The 22,226-nt window shown below is 42.8% G+C and overlaps 1 protein-coding gene across 3 annotated transcripts in view; it reads right to left on the minus strand.

Annotated features, from left to right (window-relative positions):
- Positions 1-1,721: 1,721 nt before the first annotated feature.
- Positions 1,722-22,226, minus strand: part of erln2 (Erlin-2) — a 33,024-nt gene continuing 12,519 nt past the window's right edge. For all 3 annotated transcript variants that reach the window (XM_014161607.2, XM_014161606.2, NM_001173589.1), the window contains 7 exon segments: positions 17,662-17,787; positions 16,839-16,912; positions 12,843-12,901; positions 9,132-9,223; positions 8,854-8,943; positions 3,454-3,533; positions 1,722-3,090 (listed from right to left, as the gene is read on the minus strand). In XM_014161607.2, the coding sequence (XP_014017082.1) occupies positions 2,917-3,090; positions 3,454-3,533; positions 8,854-8,943; positions 9,132-9,223; positions 12,843-12,901; positions 16,839-16,912; positions 17,662-17,787 (695 nt within the window). In that variant the 3' untranslated portion in view covers positions 1,722-2,916.

Genomic DNA, 22,226 nt, shown 5'->3' on the forward strand with positions numbered 1-22,226 from the left:
TGTGAAGTGCACCAGTCCCTCCTGCAGCAAAGCACCCCCACAACATGATGCTGCCACCCCCGTGCTTCACGGTTGGGATGGTGTTCTTCGGCTTGCAAGCCTCCCTCTTTCTCCTCCAAACATAACGATGGTCATTATGGCCAAATAGTTCTATTTTTGTTTCATCAGACCAGAGGACAAAAAAAAAAGTACGATCTTTGTCCCCATGTGCAATTGCGAACTGTAGTCTGGCTTTTTTTATGGCGGTTTTGGAGCAGTGGCTTCTTCCTTGCTGAGCGGCCTTTCAGGTTATGTCGATATAGGACTCATTTTACTGTGGATATAGATACTTTTCTACCGTTTTCCTCCAGCATCTTCACAAGGTCCTTTGCTGTTGTTCTGGGATTGATTTGCACTTTTCGCACCAAAGTACGTTCATCTCTAGGAGAAAGAACATGTCTCCTTCCTGAGCGGTATGACGGCTGCGTGGTCCCATTGTGTTTATACTTGCTTACTATTGTTTGTACGTGGTACATACAGGCGTTTGGAAATTGCTCCCTCAAGGATGAACCAGACTTTTTTTCTGAGGTCTTGGCTGATTTCTTTTGATTTTCCCATGATGCCAAGCAGAGGCACTGAGTTTGAAGGTAGGCCTTGAAATACATCCACAGGTATATTTCCACTTGACTCAAATTATGTCAATTAGCCTATCAGAAGCTTCTAAAGCCATTACATAATTTTCTGGAATTTTCCAAGCTGTTTAAAGGCACAGTCAACGTCGTGTATGTAAAATCCTGACCCACTGGAATTGTGACACAGTGAATTATAAGTGAAATAATCTGTAAACAATTGTTGGAAAAATTACTTGTCATGCACAAAGTAGATGTCCTAACTGACTTGCCAAAACTATAGTTTGTTAACAAATTTGTGGAGTGGTTGAAAAACGAGTTTTAATGACTCCAACCTAAGTGTATGTAAACTTCAGACTTCAACTGTAATAGGTGATTGTTTCTTTGACTGTAGTACTTAAGAGATAAAACTAGGCTTAGTTATTGGACATAGACTGGTACCAGAAATATGACAGTGAAGTCATGGCACTTTAGTGTTACTTATTATAAACACTAGGCTAATGCTGTTTGATGCAAAATAATTTCTTAACAGATACAATAAAGCCATCATCAAAATAAAGCATTTAGGGCTCTATTCAATCTATATCGCAGAAGTTCAGCGTTACAGCGTGATTGAAATGTAAAGGCATGTTTCCGCATTAGTGGAGACTGCATTCACACTAAACGCTACATGTCGGCTCAATCTGAAATTACCTTTACATTACTATCGCGCAATCTGTAACTCATCGACGATACAGATTGAATAGAGCCCTTACATTTTGAACATCTCTAAAATAAGAGTTCAATTTAACAGATGCTTGAAAAATGTTTTCTAATGTTTATTTTCTGCAGGCCACATCTTCAAGTGTAAATTGGAGTTGTCTATGTCATCAAATTGGGTAACTTCTCATCTTCATAACTTCAGAAACAGTCTGTATCTTTGTGCAAGTCTGAATGGCTGTGAATCTATCATCACAATTTACATAACATGAGCACATCTGAACTAGCCTTTCAATAGGCAGTGGTATGTAGCCGAATCCAATCAAGATTCAACATGTTTGTCTTTCTTCCTTGACAGATGTGAAAGGGCAATGTAAGAAAAAGTCAATGAAAACACCCACAGAAACGTCACTCTACAAAGGAAAACTAATTTTATTGTATAAATGACAAAATTATGGATTGCTCATTCACAATTTAATATCAGTGAGAGTGCAAAAACAGTTCCCTTCAAGTCATAATCAGTCAAGTCAACCTGAGCGAGTCTAAAACAGTTTATACAGGTAGTCACTCGCACGGCTAACGCAGAGCAAACCAGAGTTACATTAAGAGAACAGTTTTATAGATACACAGTACAAGAATCAAATGCCTCACAAACAAGTTTAGTTAAGCACTGGTGAAAAACATACAAATGATTAACCCCAAATGAGCTCTGTCTCCAACACTGAGGGCACCAGTGAGTGAAATGCAGAGTTAAAAAAGCTGCTGCTGTATTTTTCATTACATCCCCATTGAGATCATTATACCATAAAGTAATTAGCTTTTGTTTGTTTTTTCTGGGAAGAAATCACACGGTGACAACTCTATACAAGAGATAATGTACATGAGAGAAAAAATTCATAATTATGCATTTAGTCAAGATCTGTTACATCTGTTGTTGTGATAAGAGCCTGGCAAGATAGTAAGACAATTCTTATGGGAGAGGGGTCTGTATGAAGAAACAAGGTAATCCCAACATTTTAGTTATAAAATAATGAATCTCACACACACACAACTGTCTCTCTGTACACATCTCTCATACACTTATTATGGGCTATGCAACACATAAAAGACGACCATCATTAGAAAATACAAGAAAGCGCTACCAAATGAAGTAACAATGGAAAAAAACATACATCACACACTTGCATAAGTTCAGTTAATGTTTAAATGTCCCTGGTGCAAGAGGAAATTTGAAAAATACAACACAAAAACAAAAAGTGATAATTCAGCCAACAGAAACAAACCACATTACACTGTTACATTCAATATCTCTTTGTTTCGCCTACGGTCTTCTCAGGATAGTCTGTTGTAGAGCTAGTAAAGCCTCCTGGTCCAGGTTTGCATCCCAAATGGCACCCTATTCCCTATATAGTGCACTACATTTGACAAGAGCCCTATGGGTAGTAGTGCGCTATAGTAGTAGTACACTATATAGGGAATAAGGTGCCATTTGGGATGCATAAAATCAAAAACAAAACCCAAGGCTCCTCTACCACCCCACCTTGTGCCTGGCCTGGGCCCAGCTCCACAGCTCCAGCCCTAGAATGGGTCTCTCCTCTCCATTCCTCCATCAGTCCAGGTCCAGGATCTGTTCAGCTAGGACGTCCATGGCAGCTGAGGCCTTAGAAGCACCTGGACCAGAGTCAACAAACATCTGGGGGATCTCACTGCCAAAGTAGATCTTACTGTTAGCTGCTATGGCCTGGAACTTCATCAGCTGCAGGTACTCTGGCGTCAGCTTCAACTGGGAGGCAGAGAGAGATAGGAAAAGGAAAGAGATGAGGAGAAAGAGAGAGGAGAGGGGGAGGAGTGAGAGAAAGAGGGGAGAGACAGGGCAGTGATGGATGCCTGGCTGTAGTGTGATGTTAGATTGTAGCCTGATGGGCAGTGTGTTCTCTCTCACTGTTCCAGCTGCTCACAATTCACTCCCTTCTACCTTCCCTTGGCTCTAACCCTCGGATATTTGTAGATCTGCATGGAGGAAGCAATATAGTGGGAGCAGAGAGCTCTTTAACTGCCCTGATTATGCAGACCCTTCAGATCTGCAAACATGGAAGGGTTAGGGCCAAGGGGAACCGTCTGTCTCCTCTCAGTATGCTCCTCTCACCTTATTGGCCTCAGCGGCTCTTTGTGCTGTGTAGAACTCTGCATCGGCCCTGGCTCTCATCTTGGCCAGGAAAGCTCTGTCTGCAACCCAGGGGTTAGAGGTCAGAGACAAAGAGGAGTGTGTCAGAGAGGAGGCGTCAGCATTAGCAGGGCTATAAAGTGTAGAAAACAAATGTAGAAAAGAAGAATCCCTTGGGCTTTGGGAAATGCCAACACTAGTTAAAATGGAGACTATGTCTGAGGAGACAGGAGGGAGCAGGAATATGTCTCAATCAGGGGTTCTTAAACTTTTTCAGCTCGAGACCCAAATGAGTAATTGACCGTCCTCCCGTGACCCAAATTGTCCTCATTCCATGATGGCGTAGCAGTCAGACGTCTTTGTCCTTCGTCTTGTCATGTCCCATGTATATATCTTTCTATATATTATTCTTCGCATATCTTTTTTATATTTTTCTAAACCTCAACTTCAAAATACTCTCCTGCAACCCACCTCACCCAATGTGGTGTGGATCTGTTTTTTCTAAAGTATTTTTATTTACCTCGGAACCGGAATCCCCCAACAGAAGCTAGCCAACTCACTAGCTACTAGCGGTCATCAGCTAACCTTTAGCTCGGAAAGCTCTCGCCAGTTTGTACAACGCGACTCAAATCAGAGCATACCGGACCTATTTTCTCTCCATATCCCCAGATTCCTACCGCAAGCTCTGAACCTTTTCATCTGGATCATAGAAGCTAGCTAGCTGCAATCCGAGTGACTACTCCTGACTAACATCTGTCCCGAAGCAAGCACCAATTAGCCTGGAGCTAGCCCATGCTAGGCCCATTCTCCCGGAAAGCTGAAGAGGCCCATCAGCCACTCCTGGGCTACAATACCCGGGCCCCTTCCACTGCCGGTACGGGGCATGGAACCCCACCGATCCTTCACGACTGGACTACCGACGTAACCTGCTCGAGGAAGTACTCAACTGCCCCTACGTCACGACGTCCCCTGAATGCCCATCTGCTAGCTGTGGCCCGCTAGCTGTCTAGAGCATATTGGACTGTTAGCTGAATAGATGCATCGGCCAATTTCTTGGGCCACTATATCTATTTTGCCAGTTGGACTTGGACCCCTCTGCTACTCGGAACCCTACTAATCCATCACGACTGGTCTATCGTCATCACCGCACGAGGAGGCTAAAACAGACTTTCCTCCTTCGTGACGTCCCTCTAAGGTCCTTCTGCTAGCTTGCTAGCCCCGGCCTGCTAGCTGTCTGAATCGCCGTGTCTCCAGCCAGCCCAACCACTCACTCACTGGACCCCTATGATCACTCGGCTACACATCCCTCTCCCTAATATCAATATGCCTTGTCCATTACTGTCCTGGTTAGTGATTGTCTTATTTCACTGAAGAGCCTCTAGCCTTGCACAATATGCCTTAACCAACCATTTAGTTCCACCTCCCACATATGCGGTGACATCACCTGGTTTAAACGACTCTAGAGACAATATCTCTCTCATCATTACTCAATACCTAGGTTTACCTCCAATGTTCTCACAACCTACCATACCTTTGTCTGTACATTATGCCTTGAATCTATTCTATCGTGCCCAGAAACCTGCTCCATTTACTCTCTGTTTCGAACGTACTAGACAACCATTTCTGATAGCCCTTAGCCGTACCCTTATCCTACTCCTCCTCTGGTGATGTAGAGGTTAATCCAGGCCCTGCAGTGCCTAGCTCCACTCCTACTCCCCAGGTGCTCTCATTTGTTGACTTCTGTAACCGTAAAAACCATGGTTTCATGCATGTTAACATTAGAAGCCTCCTCTCTAAGTTTGTTTTATTCACTGCTTTAGCACACTCTGCCAACCCGGATGTCCTAGCTGTGTCTGAATCCTGGCTTAGGAAGACCACCAAAAACCCTGAAATTTCCATCCCTAACTATAATATTTTCCGACAAGATAGAACTGCCAAAGGGGGCGGTGTTGCAATCTACTGCAGAGATAGTAAAGACAGAACTCTGCAGGCTATCCAGGTCTGTGCCCAAACAATTTGAGCTTCTACTTTTAAAAATCCACCTTTCCAGAAACAAGTCTCTCACTGTTGCCGCTTGCTATAGACCACCCTCTGCCCCCAGCTGTGCCCTGGACACCATATGTGAATTGATTTCCCACCATCTACCTTCAGAGCTCATGCAGCTAGGTGACCTAAACTGTGACATGCTTAACACCCCGGACATCCTACAATCTAATGCTTGATGCCCTCAATCTCACACAAATTATCAATGAACCCACCAGGTACAACCCCAAATCCAGAAACACAGGCACCCTCATAGATATCATCCTAACCAACTTGCCCTCCAAAGACACCTCTGCTGTTTTCAACCAAGATCTCAGCGATCACTGCCTCATTGCCTTCATCCGTAATGGGTCTGCAGACAAACGACCACCCATCATCACTGTCAAACGCTCCCTAAAACACTTCAGCGAGCAGACCTTTCTAATCTACCTGGCCTGGGTATCCTGGAAGGATATTGACCTCATCCCGTCAGTAGAGGATGCCTGGTTATTCTTTAAAAGTGCCTTCCTCACCATCTTAAATAAGCATGCCCCATTCAAATTTGTTTTAACCAGGAACAGATATAGCCCTTGGTTCTCTCCAGACCTGACTGCCCTTGACCAGGACAAAAACATCCTGTGGCGTTCTGCATTAGCATTGAATTGCCCCCATGATACGCAACTTTTCAGGGAAGTTAGGAACCAATATACACAGGCAGTTAGGAAAGCAAAGGCTAGCTTTTTCAAACTGAAATTTCAATTCTATAACACTAACGCCAAAAAGTTCTGGGACATTGTAAAGTCCATGGAAAATAAGAGCACCTCCTCCCAGCTGCCCACGGCACTGAGGCTAGGAAACACTGTCAACACCGATAAATCCACGATAATTGAGAATTTCAATAAGCATTTTTCTACGGCTGGCCATGCTTTCTACCTGGCTACTCCTACCCCGATCAACAGCCCTGCACCCCCCACAGCAACTTGCCCAAGCCTCCCCCATTTCTCCTTCACCCAAATCCAGATAGCTGACGTTCTGAAAGAGCTGCAAAATCTGGACCCTTACAAGTCAGCTGGGCTAGACAATCTGGACCCTCTCTTTCTAAAATGGTCTGCCGAAATTGTTGCAACCCCTATTACTAGCCTGTTCAATCTCGCTTTCGTATCGTCTGAGATTCCCAAAGATCGGAAACCTGCCGCGGTCATCCCCCTCTTCGAAGGGGGAGACACTCTAGACCCAAACTCCTACAGAACTATATCTATCCTACCCTGCCAAGTTAAACACATTACCGACTATTTCGAATCCCACCGTACCTTCTCCGCTATGCAATCTGGTTTCAGAGCTGGTTATGGGTGCACCTCAGCCACGCTCAAGGTCCTAAACGATATCATAACCGCCAACGATAAGAGACATTACTGTGCAGCCGTAATTATCGACCTGGCCAAGGTTTTCGACTCTGTCAATCACCACATTCTTATCGGCAGACTCAACAGCCTTTGTTTCTCAAATGACTGCCTCGCCTGGTTCACCAACTACTTCTCTGATAGAGTTCAGTGTGTCAAATCAGAGGGCCTGTTGTCCAGACCTCTGGCAGTCTCTATGGGGGTGCCACAGGGTTCAATTCTCGGGCCGGCTCTCTTCTCTTCTTTGGACACTGTGTTAACTACTCTCCAGACGAGCTTCAATGCCATACAACTCTCCTTCCCTGGCCTCCAACTGCTCTTAAATACAAGTAAAACTAAATGCATGCTCTTCAACCGATCGCTGCCCGCACCTGCCCGCCCGTCCGTCCAGCATCACTACTCTGGACGGTTCTGACTTAGAATATGTGGACAACTACAAATACCTAGGTGTCTGGTTAGACTGTAAACTCTCCTTCCAGACTCACAGTAAGCATCTCCAATCCAAAATTAAATCTAGAATTGGCTTCCTATTTCTCAACAAAGCATCCTTCACTCATGCTGCCAAACATACCCTAGTAAAACTGACCATCCTACCAATCCTCGACTTCGGCGATGTCATTTACAAAATAGCCTCCAACGCTCTACTTAACAAATTGGATGCCGTATATCACAGTGCCATTTGTTTTACATTTACATTTGAGTCATTTAGCAGACGCTCTTATCCAGAGCGACTTACAGTAGTGAATGCATACATTTCATTTTTTTCATTTCATACATTTTTTTCGTACTTGGCCCCCCGTGGGAATCGAACCCACAACCCTGGCGTTGCAAACACCATGCTCTACCAACTGAGCTACGGGGAAGACTAGGTTTTGTCACCAAAGCCCCATATACTACCCACCACTGCGACCTGTACACCCTCGTTGGCTGGCCCCCGACTCATAATCATCGCCAAACCCACTGGCTCCAGGTCATCTACAAGTCTCTGCTAGGTAAAGCTCCGCCTTATCGCAGCTCACTGTTCACCATAGCAGCACCCACCCATAGCACGCACTCCAGCAGGTATATCTCACTGGTCACCCCCAAAGCCAATTATTCCTTTGGCCGCCTCTCCTTCCAGTTCTCTGCTGCCAATGACTGGAACGAACCGCAAAAATGACTGAAGCTAGAGACTCATATCTCCCTCACTAGCTTTAAGCACTAGCTGTCAGAGCAGCTCACAGATCACTGCACCTGTACATAGCCCACCTGTAAATAGCCCATCCAACTACCTTATCCCCATACTGTATTTATTTATTTATCTTGCTCCTTTGCACCCCAGTATCTCTACTTGCACATTCATCTTCTGCACATCTACCATTCCAGTGTTTAATTGCTATATTGTAATTACTTTGCCACCGTGGCCTATTTATTGCCTTACCTCCCTTATCCTACCTCATTTGCACACACTGTATATAGACTTTTTCTACTGTATTATTGACTGTATGTTTGTTTATTCCATGTGTAACTCTGTGGTGTTATATGTGTCAAACTGCTTTGCTTTATCTTGGACAGGTCACAGTTGTAAATGAGAACTTGTTCTCAACTAGCCTACCTGGTTAAATAAAGGTGAAAAAAATAAATAAAATCAAATTAAAATTAAGAAGAAATGACGTGTAATTATAGATGTATTCTCCTAACTCATGACCCACCTTTTACATGCCCAGGTCCCACTTTGGGTCCTGACCCATAGTATAAGAAACCCTGTTTAAATGTATATTTGTGCTTTGAGCTTCCACACTCAGTCAGTCCTCAGGGAACTGCTTTTTCTACCATCGTGACTCATAGAGCCAGAGCTCTATGAGTCACAGGACAGAAATGTAGAGCATCCTAAAAGCCCCGTTGTACAAGCACGCCATTTCACTTGCCAGTGGCCTAATGATAAATTTACAGGTATTATCTTTTTGCCAGATATACACACCTTCAATTTCAGAGATCGTTTTCTCTGTTTCTTTCTCCATGACTTTCTGGCTAAACTTGATTTCCGCCACTTGTGCCACCTTCTCTGCCTCTGTAGAGCAGCACATGGAGACAGGAAATTAACCATATATTCTGTGATTTTAGCGAGAGAACTGTCTGAATCCCTCTTAAGAATTCTTATTTGTTTATAAAATGTCAGTGTATTATTGTAAATGTCAGTTTAATATTTTGTCAGTGTAAATATAAGGTTATAGTGCATTAGTGTCACCCATGACTCACCAATCACAGCCCTCTTTCGCTCTGTCTCCGCTTCCTTCTCCACCACCTTCTGAGTCTGCGCAGAAATCAGCAGCTTTGTCTTCTCAGCCTCCCTAAACCCACACACCAGCACAGAGATTACAGCGCGTGCCAACATCTGGTTAACATCTTTCTCCAGTCCCACAACATGCAGTGGTTCTATAATTTCATAGAATATCGTAGGGAATAATGATGAGTGTGGTGAGTGTTGTGCAACAACATGTTAACTCAACACCATGAATAAACAGCATTAACAGTCCATCACTAAAGTCTTCCAGATGTAAGTGGAAAGCAGACAGAGACATGAACCAGCAGAGACAGATCCACTTACTTTGGGTCTGCATCCTTATTCCCTATGTAGTGCACTGGTCAAAAGTAGTGCACTATTTAGGGAATATGGTGCAATTTGTGACACAGCCTAGGTCCGGGGAGAACATATATGGGTGATTCTACAGAAGTGGTGTAAATTACTGTCTCACCCCCCAAAAAACTATAAAATGCATATGTTCTAATCCAAGGCAATAACAAACATATTGTTAAATTAATATAGTACAAAGGTATTGTTCATACATCTATTTCAATTGAAAGGTGGCTGTCCCAAACCATGACTACTAAACTTTAGCAATGAATGATTTGTAATGTTCTTAACACTATTATTTCAATAGAACATATTGAGTTCTATTATTACACTGAAAGATACTGATCTAATTGGTAGTTTAAAACATCTTTCTCTGAAAAATGCTGCCCCACTTTTGATATCACTACCAAAACACACACTAAAAGACTGTAGCCTTAAGCTACCACCCTACAAATACATTACATGACCAAAAGTATGTGGACACCTGCTCCTCGAACATCTCATTCCAAAATCATGGGAATGAATATGGATTTGGTCCCCCCTTTGCTGCTATAACAGTCTCTGCTCTTCTGTGAAGGCTTTCTACTAGATGTTGGAACATTGCTGCGGGGACTTGCTTCCATTCAGCCACAAGATCATTAGTGAGGTTGGGCACTAATGTTGGGCGATAAGGCCTGGCTCTCAGTCGGCGTTCCAATTCATCCCATAGTTGTTCGATGTGGTTGAGATCAGGGCTCTGTGCAGGCCAGTCAAGTTCTTCCACACCGATCTCGACAAACAATTTCTTTATGAATCTCGCTTTGTGCACGGGGGCATTGTCATACTGAAACAGGAAAGGGGCTTCCCCAAACTGTTGCCACAAAGTTGGAAGCACAGAATTGTCTAGAGGACCACCATGTGGGTAATGGACAAGTGCCCACTCCAGGAAAAACTGTAGAGTATTGACATGCATAGCCAGCAAAGTTCCTCCAGCTCTTCAAGAGCCCAAAGATTAGCGTCTATTTGTCCAAAACATAGATGTCTATATTGTGCTATACTGTACTGTTCACTACTGTACTGTGCTCTACTGCACCCTACTGTACTTTACTCTACTTGAGTTTCTTACCATTGAAGAAAGGGACCACTTGAGACCCCAAAATTCTGTCTTTATTAACTTGTCATTGTCAACTCACTGGGTCTGGATCTTGGGACCCATGTCCTGGAATAAATATTGGTCTTGGCTCCTGGATATTATCTTAGTCTGGTTTGCAAACCATAGGCAACCCAATTTGAAGACAATGCTCTCTGGTCATTGGCTGATCACTCCCAACCAATGTTCCCTCAAAAAAAATTTGCCACTGAGAAAATGTCAGGTCTCCCGAGTGTAAACTTGAACATTGTGAAAATGTTGTGCAACTTCCGGCATTTACTGTGAACACTGAGGCTGTACCCACTTTAAGTTGGTTTTAACAGTGGCCAAGTAGGTAACTGTGGCTATTTGATCATAATATAGGCCTACCAGAGTGGCCTACCATCAAAAACAATGGAGAAAAACGCATCCCATAACATTTTAACAGCTCAAAATTCAAAAGGCACTCGCACATCTGAGCTACCTTTTTTCCAGGTGCATGGTAACAGTAGGATAAAGAATAAAAACGAGAAGGAACCTGCACACTGCTCTTGATAGTATCACTGATCTTTAATAAGCTTGACGTATCGGCCTCAAGGCCTTTGTTATTCAGCCTACAGTAGCAGCCATGTGTGGTGTTAAATGCCGACATTCCATGAGACTGTTGGGAAAAAAACATGCAGGGCTTGACATTAACCTGTTTAATCCATTTGTCCTTCAGGGCTCATATTTCTTCTGCGTGGCAGTCCGAGGGGAGCTGCACACAGCTTAGAGGGAACATTGCTTCAACCCATAGGAATCCCCACCCAGATGACTACTTTTAAATGGTGGAAACAATGATAATGTCTATACCAAAATGAGTTATTTCCATCTAGAATCCTTTATTTATCTCTATGATTGACACAACACCGAAACGCCTGTTATTTTGCCAAAATAAAGATCGGTAAAGTAATAATTTAAACATCTATCCACAAGTTTTAGATTCATACAATCAACATTGAACATTTTCCAGAGAACAATAGTTTATATTTCTCTAAATTCTATTTAAAGGTTTTGAAAAATCTGGTAAAAAAAAATGTTTTAAAATTTGGTATGCAAATAGAATTTAAGGTTGGGATTTCAGGTAAATATTTAAATATGCAATACAAACAGTGTGTGAGTAGTATATACACTCACCGAACAGTTTATTAGGTACACCATCCCGTTCATAAAAATGGATCACTCCTACAGACAGTGAGTCACGTGGCCATGGCTTGCTATATAAAGCAGGCAGACAGGCATCGATGCATTCAGTTACTGTTCGAAGGAACGTTACAATGGGCAAAACGAGTGACCTAAGCAACTGAGCGTGGTATGATTGTTGGTGCCAGGCACGCCGGAGCCAGTATCTAAGAAACGACCACCCTCCTGGGTTTTTCATGCATTAGCGTCTAGAGGTTACTGAGAACGGTACAACAAACAAAAAACATTAGTCTGCGGCAGTCCTCTGGTGGCGCAAACAGCTTGTTGATGAGAGAGGTCGAAGTAGAATGGCAAGAATGGTGCAAGCTGACAGGCGGGCCACAAACACACAAATAAAAGGCACAGTACAACAGTGGTGAGCAGAACGGCATCTCGGAACACACAACTCGTCTGTCCTTGTCACGGATCGGCTATTGCAGCAGACGACCACACCGGGTTCCACTTTTTTCAAGAAGAAGTCTCCAGTGGGCATGCGATCACCTACACTGGACAATTGAGGAGTGGAAAAACATTGCCAGGTCCGACGAATTCCGTTTCCTGTTGCATCATGCAGATGGCCGTCCATGGACCCATCCTGCATGGTGTCAACGGTACAGGCTGATGGCAGTGGTGTACCGCCGTCAAATCTAAAGCAACTGTGTGATGCCATCGCGTCAGCATGTATCAATACGTACATACGTTTCAAACTTTTAGAATCCATGCACTGAGAAATTCACTCTGTTCTGGAGGCAAAGGGGGGTCCGGTCTGGTATTAGATGGGCGTACATAATAAATTCACCACTGAGTGTATGTCTACCAGACATATGTTGGAAGACGTGTGCTGAAAGTTTGGGATAAAAAGGCTAATACAAATATAACTTTCATTCCAACCCCCCAATTTATACCACTTCTGTAGAACAACCCATATAAAGAACACACAGCAGGGGGTTGGGGATTCAGGGAATATGGAAAGTTTCAGTGTTCTACAGCCAAATGTTCTACTCACATCATCTCATAGTTCCTGCGAATGCTCTCAGGGATGTTGGGCTTCGTAACCCGGACCGCCTGTGGTAAAGATTGCCAAACCACAAGTATGAAAAAGAAGGGAGACTTGAGATTATATCGAACATTCTTTTACTGTGGTCCTGTAATTTAATACATGGTAATAAGATTAATTATCATTACCAGAGGATCATCTAGGCTAAGTTCCAATTGGCAGTCTATTGCCATTGTAGTGCACTACCTTTGACCGGGCCCCTTAAGGTTCCAGTCAAGGGAATACATAGGGTGCCATTTGGGAGACAGCCTTGTAAAAACAAAACACAATCCTCCTCCCCAAACTCCCTCTGAAGTGAACTGTAGTATTATTAGTTCCTGGTAAAACCTACAGTTGTTACTGTAGTTTCTTCTAGAGGATTTATGGGAAGAAACAACTGAGTGTTTTTATATCCAGTGGGACATTAACCCTTATTTTCCCTTTTTAACTTGAGACCCAAATGAGCAACAAAAACAAACATCTCAGCTCTACAGGAATAGAGAGAACAGACTGAAACCAAATGCTTTACAGGAATGAGCAGAGTTGGGGAAGGAAATGATTATTTCTCTCCGCGTCTGCCAGAATCTCACTCTCCTTTTTGTTTGCCTGAATGTTCCCATGGTTCTCTAGTCCAGAAATTGCAACTATGGATGTGACAAACTGAACATTTTTCTTAACGTTTAAATTAGTCTTTGACAACAAAAAATTACCAAAATGAAAATGAGACAGTCAGGGAGAATTGCAAATTCCCAAAACAATGAATTTAGAAGAATATATTTTGTTATTGTGTTTGAGCAAATTAGCCATGGAAAAATGCATAGCATTGCAGGAAACTTTCTCTAAAACAGTGTCATGACATGGCCCTTTCTGGGTATAGATCATGGCTTAACCCTCTCTCACTCTCTCCTACACCCAGGTTCTGTTATCTAAGGTCGTAAATTCCTGGCGGAGACTCTCTCCCCCTGGCCACGCAGTATGGAGAGAGAGAGTTCCACAGTAGAACTTCTACTACATCACAGAATTTGAGAACTGAACAATATCCATATTTTGAATATTGTTTAAACGGTCAGTGGAGAAGCCAGCTACGACACTGTCCATTTTGTTTCATGTTTGTGACCTCATGAAAAACAATATAGCCACATTACCCTAACTCTGCTTATACAGGTTCCTCAGTTAAGAGATTTGCATCTAATTCTTGTATAAAATGAATGAGTTAAGATGAAACTATTTGTGAAATGATGTGATGTTAAACCTTTAATGTGAGAGAATTGTATTCCCTTTAAAGTTTAACTAAGTCATTGGCCCGCCCCCGTGAGCACAGACATGATCTGGCATCATGGAACAGCCCTTTCCTATTGTTACGACTAAAACCCCCTCCAGAGGAAATCATCTTCAGACCACACATACCTCGGTGCAAGCTGAGGTGGCACAGGTTTGAGTACCAAGACTAAGCAAACCCACAGCGTAAGCTGTGATTGCGAATAGTTATTGCATTTTTTAAAAGTATTTATTTATTTAATTTTTATTTTACCTTTATTTAACTAGGCAAGTCAGTTAAGAACAAATTCTTATTTTCAATGACGGCCTAGGAACAGTGGGTTGTTCTGCCTTGTTCAGAGGCAGAACAACAGATTTTTACCTTGTCAGCTCGGGGATACGATCTTGCAACCTTCCGGTTACTAGTCCAACGCTATAACCACCAGGCTACCTGCCGCCCCAATTCCCAATTCCTAACCATACCATGTGGAGCATTGGCTACACGGCTGGAAATGGTTAAACTCTGAAACTATCGATCCCTACAGAATAAGAGCAAATCTTAGATACTAATTACTCGTCTGCGGCTATAAATTATGTAAACTTGGGATGCGAATACCGACAACCGCCGAAACATCCATCTGTGAGAACATTTCTGAATGGTACTCTAAGTATCCATTCTAACCACGAAAGACTTTGATCTTCATGGAAACAGAAAGAGAGACTCGGATGAACTCTCCAGCAGACAGACCGGATTTCAACAGAGGAGATCACGACACATAGGCGTAAATATATATTGATTGCAATTATTCCCGAATGAGTGAGCGTTCATGTGCAAAGGGTTAGCATTTCAGATAATATAATGATCAACTGTGTGTAGTGATCCCTTTCGTCTTTCCCGCTCTCTCTCAGTCCACACCCACTTCCCTTTGTCCACCAAGCTGTCATATCGGCTTAGCCCACTAGGGAACCTTCCCTATCATTTGTTAGTAACATATCTGTTTGTTTATGCATTTCTGTGATTATTTAGTTAGTTAGTAAATAAAAGATTAAGCCAATTGGTGTATGAATGACTCATAGTAAAGGCTGGGTTCTTGCAGATAACCAACAATTTACGACGTTTGGAATGAGACTGACGTGAAGTAAAGAATAATGAATTAATAGAAGACTAATTGATCAGATATTAAAATATCTGAAGAGTTATATTCAGAAAATTATAACTTTGTAATCTGAAGATTTTCCTTGGTGCCCCGACTTCCTAGTTAATTACAATTACATGATTAGTTTAATCACGTAATAATAATTACAGAGAATTGATTTGATAAAATAACAGTTCACTTTTAATGATGACAAAGACACGACAACAGCAACATTTTCTCAGCTGCATGGCAAAATGTGCAGGATTGCACGAAATTTGCTTTAAAACTGCAAAAATGTTTCTCAGCTGCATGGAGAAATTTGAAGAATTACACAAAAGTGGCTTGAAAATGTAAATCTTTCTCTACACTGCCAAAATGTGGGCCTCTAGAATTGTCTGAAATTAAGCTGTGCCAGTGGGCCGACCCTGCCACGCCCCCCGGTACGCCCACCACCTAAGCTCCTTTTTGATCCAGAAAAAAACACTGCTTTACAGTCCATACAGGAGCTTTTTGCAGCCCACTCATCACCTGACATTCATCATCACAAAATCCAGTTCTTGGCACAGCTAAATTTCAGAGAAAATGTTGTGTAGCCTCAGTCGAGCAGTGAATTCAACTACAAAGACCAGGGAGATTTTCCAATGCCTCGCAAAGAAGGGCATCTATTGATAGATGGGTAAAAAAAAAAGCAGACATTGAATATCCCTTTAAGCATGGGGAAGTTATTAATTACACTTTGGATGGTGTATCAATACAGTCACTACAAAGGTACAGGCGTCCTTCCTAACTCAGTTCCCGGACAGGAAGGAAACCGCTCAGGGATTTCACAATGAGGCAAATGGTTACTTTAAAACAGTTACAGAGTTTAATGGCTGTGATAGGAGAAAACTGAGGATGGATCAACAACATTGTAGTTACTCCACAATACTAACCTTAATGACAGAGTGAAAAGATGGAAGCCTTTGCAATAAGGCACTAAAGTAAACCTTCAAAAACATGTGGCAAAGAAATGAACATTATGTCCTGAACAAAGCGGTATGTTTGGGGTAAATCCAACACAACACATCACTGAGTACCACTTCATAGCTTACCAAGACCATGTTGAATGTTCTTGAGTGGTCTAGTTAATGTTTTGACTTAAAATCAGCTTGAGAATTTATGGCAAGACTTGAAAATGGCTGTCTAGCAATGATCAGCAACTAACTTAACACAGCTTGAAAAATTTATATTTTACAAATGTTAGAATTTTTGATAGAGTATTTTGTGTAGATTGTTGACAAAAAATTACAATTAAATATATTTTAATCACACCTTGTAACACAACAAAATGTGGAAAAAGTCAAGGTGGTTAATACTTTCTGAAGGCACTGTAAATATATTTTAAAAAACATTGATTAATTAACAATATTTTAATGGTATGCAAGGATTCCCTAAGACAAGTTTCTCCCGCCTCCCATGTCTCTCCCTCCCGCCTCCCATGCCTCTCCCTCCCGCGCCTCTCCCTCCCGCCTCCCATGCCTCTCCCTCCCGCCTCCCCCCTCCCATGTCTCTCCCTCCCAGTCAGTTCCAGTACCTGTATGATGAGTCCAGGAGCCATGCTGGTCAGATCCTCTTGTAAGGTCAGCTTCAGGTTCTCATCTATCTGGTCTGGGAGGACACACACACACACACACACACACACACACACACACACACACACACACACACACACACACACACACACACACACACACACACACACACACACACACACACACACACACACACACACACACACACACAGAGAGAGAAAGAACAGGGTTAAAGGATATACCATGGAGACCATGATACCCACTATAGCATGTGTAGGTCATAAGCCCATAATAGAGCTAACTGGCTAGCTACTATGGTTAGCTAGCCAGATAGCCAGGAAGAATTGTTACCTAGCTACCCATGAAGAATTGACAGCTGCCTTGGATAACATTGGTTTTAGATCATTTTTGACTGTTATACTATCTAGTTAGCGACATTATTCAGATTCACATATCTAGCTGATAATTATGCTTTGTGTATATCTTGTTTTCTCACTATTGCCATTGTCCTGGCTAGAAGAAGGAAGGTTCAGTGAATGGGTAAGTCAATAGGGCTAACTGGCTAGCTAGCTAGCGACCCACAAAGAATTTACATCTACCTTGGATAACATTGGGGAGATTCAGCGTGAGGTAATACACTATGGGGAGTGTGAGTGCTCCTCAAATTAAATGTTTTATGCGTTCTCCACAATCTCGTCCTCACAAGTACGTACTCAACAGAATGTCCTCAGAGAATGCACTTGGAGCATGGTAGTATGCATATTGAGAAAAACCCTTTAAACCCATTGAACTAATATTCTAGAACTGCCTATTGTTTACACTTACCGAACAAGCCGATGTAGACCTCCTGAAGAGAATGGACGCTGCAGAACTGGTTGAGCTCATGGTGAACCTTATTGAATATTAGGGCCTTGTCGTAATCCGCTGTGAAGTTCTTCACTATATCATACACTGTAGAGGAGAGAACAAAGAGTTGCTGTGAAGTTCCTCATTATATCATACACTGCAGAGAGGAGAAAGATATTATACATTGCAGAGAGGAGAGAAAGAAGTGTGGCTACATTAAATAAGTAATAGTGGCTACAGTAAATAACCCACTGGGTACACAGTGGTTGAATAAACACTGTTTCAACGTAATTTGTCAACGTTTTGTGACGTGGAATCAACGGGGAAAATATATTGGATTTGAAAAAAGCAATCAACCAGTACCCCTTTCATCTAATTTCAACCAGTGTTGCAAACATTGTGGGGAGTCACTGACCCGCAATGGCACGGGCCAACCACCGAGAACCCTGATCTCAAAGTTCCTCTTCTTCCAAGATGCCATTAGTGCAAAGAAAGACGTTCACAAGATCAACGCATCAGCATCTACCCGGACTACAGCAGAGATGTCCAGAACCAGCAACAGAAATTCCAGGAGTGCAAGAAACTTCTCCAGGAGCGGCGAGTGTACTGCACATCGACACCGGGGGAGGACAGCGCCAGTTCAACAACCCTAAGGCACTACAATTCATCAACTCCATGTGATTTACTACATCAGACATTTACCGACACTCACTATCTGTGGCTGACCCCTACTAGCCATGACATTGGTTTGGGGCTCAGGTGAACACTGGATGGAGGGATGGCCGGCTAGGGTAGCTGGCTGGCAAGTTCTGATGGCTGGCTGTAGCCAGCTACCACATAACGGGAGAGTAGCACAGGTATTTAGCCCAGACTTGAACCAAGTAACTTGGTTATGTAGCGAAGAGTGTGGACTTCGTGTTCACTTTTCTATAGCTATCAAGGGGATTTTTGTTATTCATCATACTTTGCTATTTCTCTCCCAACTTATCATAATAGTGTTGTTTTTATGTAATTTAGGTTACAGGGACAAAACAGCAGCTTTCTTTTTTCTGCCCCTGCTGTTGGATTATGAAGCTTTACTTACTATAAGGTTATGGTTGCATCAGAGTATATTAGCTCATATGATGGTGCCTTCATTTCAGCGGCTTTTTAGTTTGCGAATCAGGGGCTGTATGTTTAGTGTTGTTCAGCGCAAATAGTTTTGGTCTGCATACTAATGGCCATGTCATTTCCTTTTTTTGTGGGACTTAGTCTTTCTTCCCTGTGCTTAATTAACGCATCGTACATGTAGATGTAACACTTTCTGACGGGAATAAGGGGCTGAGCTTCTCAACATTGAACATGAAGGGAATGAGTCAGTTAAGAGGAATAAAGTTCTAATCATACTTAAATCTGAAAGAATTTAACGTCTTCTTTCTACAGGAGACGCAGCTCACAGAGATGGAGTCCAAGAATCTGTCTAGAGGCTAGATGGGTAATGTTTTTCTTTTACTGAGTCTAGTACGAGCAGGGGTGTAGCAATTTTATCTACAATTTAAAATGTCCTAAAGTAGCTAAGGATGCTGAGATTCAGGGACATCCTTTATTTCTGGCTAATATTTATTAGGTACACAACCCCTTTCACGAAAATGGTTTTCTCCTACAGACAGTGAGTCACGTGGCCGTGGCTCGCCGTATAAAGCAGACAAACGGGCATAGAGGCATTCCGTTACTGTTTGATTGAATGGGCAAAACCAGTGACCTAAGTAACTTTGAGCATTGTATTGTCACCGGTGCCAGGCTCGCCAGTTTCAGTATCTCAGAAATGTCCGGCCTCCTGGGCTTGGCACGCACAAGTGTCTAAGGTTTACCGAGAATGGTGCAACAAACAAAAAACATCCAGCTGGAGAATGGCAAGAATTGTGTAAGCTAACAGGCGGGCCCACAAACAGGCAAATAATGGTGCAGTACAACAGTGGTGTGCACAACGGCATCTCGGAATGCACAACTTGTCAGTCCTTGTCACGGATGGGCTATTGCAGCAGACGACCATGTTCCACCCCTCAGCTAAAAACAAGAAGAAGCGGCTCCAGTGGGCACGCCATCACCAACACCGGACAAGCAGCATGAGTCCATGGCCCCATCCTGCCTGGTGTCGGTGGTGTAGGGAATGTTTTCCTGGCACACGTTATGTCTCTTGATACCAATTCAGCAACGTTTCCATGTCCCAAAGAATTCAGGCTGGTGGGTCCAACCCGGTACTAGATGGGTGTACCTAATAAACGGAGTATACATGTCCCCATATAGATGATCCTTCTTTGGGGGGGACCTAGAATGCAGACTGGCTGGGACGAGTGACTTTCCCATTCTAATCGAGACTTTAAATCAGGTTCTTGATCCCATTCTGGACTGCAGTAGCCCATCGCTTTCCCATCCATCTAGGTCAGTTGGGGTATTAGATAGGCTCTCAAAGACTCTAGGTTTGGTTGACGTGTAGAGAATGTTCAATCCAACAACAAGAGACTATACACTTTACTCCTCCCCACATAATGTTTATTCTAAGATTGACTATTTCATAATTTCTAGCACTTTCCTCTCCTCCACCCTCTCATGCATAATCGGGAGCATACTGGTATCTGATCACGCTGATGTATATACAGTGCATTCGGAAAGTATTAAGACCCCTTCCCTTTTACAACGTTACAGCCTTATTCCAAAATAGATTAAATTATTTTTCCCCCCTCATCAATCTAAACACAACACCTCATAATGACAGAGCTAAAACCGGTTTAGACATTTTTGCAAAAACTTATTTACATACGTTTTCAGACCCTTTGCTATGAGACTCAAAATTCCTATTCGGCACCTCCATACATTAGAGGTCCTTTTGGAAGTACATACCGGCTGTAACAGGGGTAAATGAGATAGTTGCTCAGCAAAACTCACATCAACTGAATACAGGTGTCTAGTTCTGTGAATTAATGTCAGGTGTTCTTTACTCTCCTTTCTGAACCACAGAAAACAGTATGCAGAGAATTCGCAAACCTTCTGCAGTCCCCATTGCCTATGGCTTATGTAAGATTCTATACAAAATGTACAATGAGTCCAAGTGCATTTGGAAAGTATTCAGACCCCTTGATTTTTCCCACATTTTATTTCATTACAGCCTTATTCTAATATGGATTCTATAAAACAAATTCAAAATCAAATCAATCTACACACAATACCCCGTAATGACGAAGCGAAAAAAGGTTTTTAGAAATGTTTGCAAATGTATTAAAAATAAAAAACTGAAATACCTTATTTACATAAGTATTCAGAACCTTTGCTATGAGACTCAGGTGCATCCTGTTTCCATTGATCATCCTTGAAATGTTGTTTCCACTACTTGATTGGAGTCCACCTGTGGTACATTTAATTTATTGGACATGATTTGGAAAGGCCCACATCTGTCTATATAAAGGTCCCACAGTTGACAGTGCATGTCAGAGCAAAAACCAAGCCATGAGGAATTGTCAGTAGAGCTCCGAGAGAGGATTGTGTCAAAGTACAGATCTGGGTTTGGGTACAAAAACATTTCTGCAGCATTGAAGGTCCCCAAGAACACAGTGGAAGAAGTTTGGAACCACCAAGACTCTTCCTAGAGCTGGCCGCCCGGACAAACTGAGCAAACTGGGGAGAATGGCCTTGGTCAGGGAGGTGACCAAAAACCCAATGGTCACTCTGACAGAGCTCCAGAGTTCCTCTGTGGAGATGGGAGAACCTTCCAAAAGGACAATCATCTCTGCAGCACTCCACCAATCAGGCCTTTATGGTAGAGTGCCAGACGGAAGCCACTCCTCAGTAAAAGGCACATGACAGCCCACTTGGAGTTTGTCACAAGGCACCTAATGGACTCTCTGACCATGAGAAACAAGATTCTCTGGTCTTATGAAACCATGAATGAACTCCTTGGCCTGAATGCCAAGTGTCACGTCTGGAGGAAACCTGGCACCATCCCTACGGTGAAGTATGGTGGTGGCAGCATCATACTGTGGGATGTTTTTCAGCAGCAAGGACTGGGAGACTAGTCAGGATCGAGGGAAAGTTGAACAGAGCAAAGTACAGAGATATCCTTGATGAAAACCTGCTCCAGAGCACTCAGAACCTCAGACTGGGGGGCAAAGGTTCACCTTACAACAGGACAACGACCTTAAGTACACAGCCAAGACAATGCAGGAGTGGGTTCGGGACACGTCTCTGAATGTCCTTGAGTGGCCCAGCCAGAGCCCGGACTTGAACCCAATCGAACATCTCTGGAGACCTGAAAATAGCTGTGCAGCGATGCTCCCCATCATCCAACCTTACAGTGCTTGAGGGGATCTGCAGAGAAGAACGGGAGAAACTCCACAAATACAGGTGTGCCAAGCTTGTAGCATCATACTCAAGAAGACTTGAGGCTGTAATCGTTGCCAAAGGTGCTTCAACAAAGTACTCAGTAAAGGGTCTGAAAACTTATGAAAATGTGATACTTTAATTTAATTTCTTTAAATGAATTTGCTAAATGTTCTCAAGCCTGTTTTTGC

The sequence above is a fragment of the Salmo salar genome, chromosome ssa20 (genome assembly GCF_905237065.1).
Source record: "Salmo salar chromosome ssa20, Ssal_v3.1, whole genome shotgun sequence".
NCBI lineage: Eukaryota > Metazoa > Chordata > Actinopteri > Salmoniformes > Salmonidae > Salmo > Salmo salar.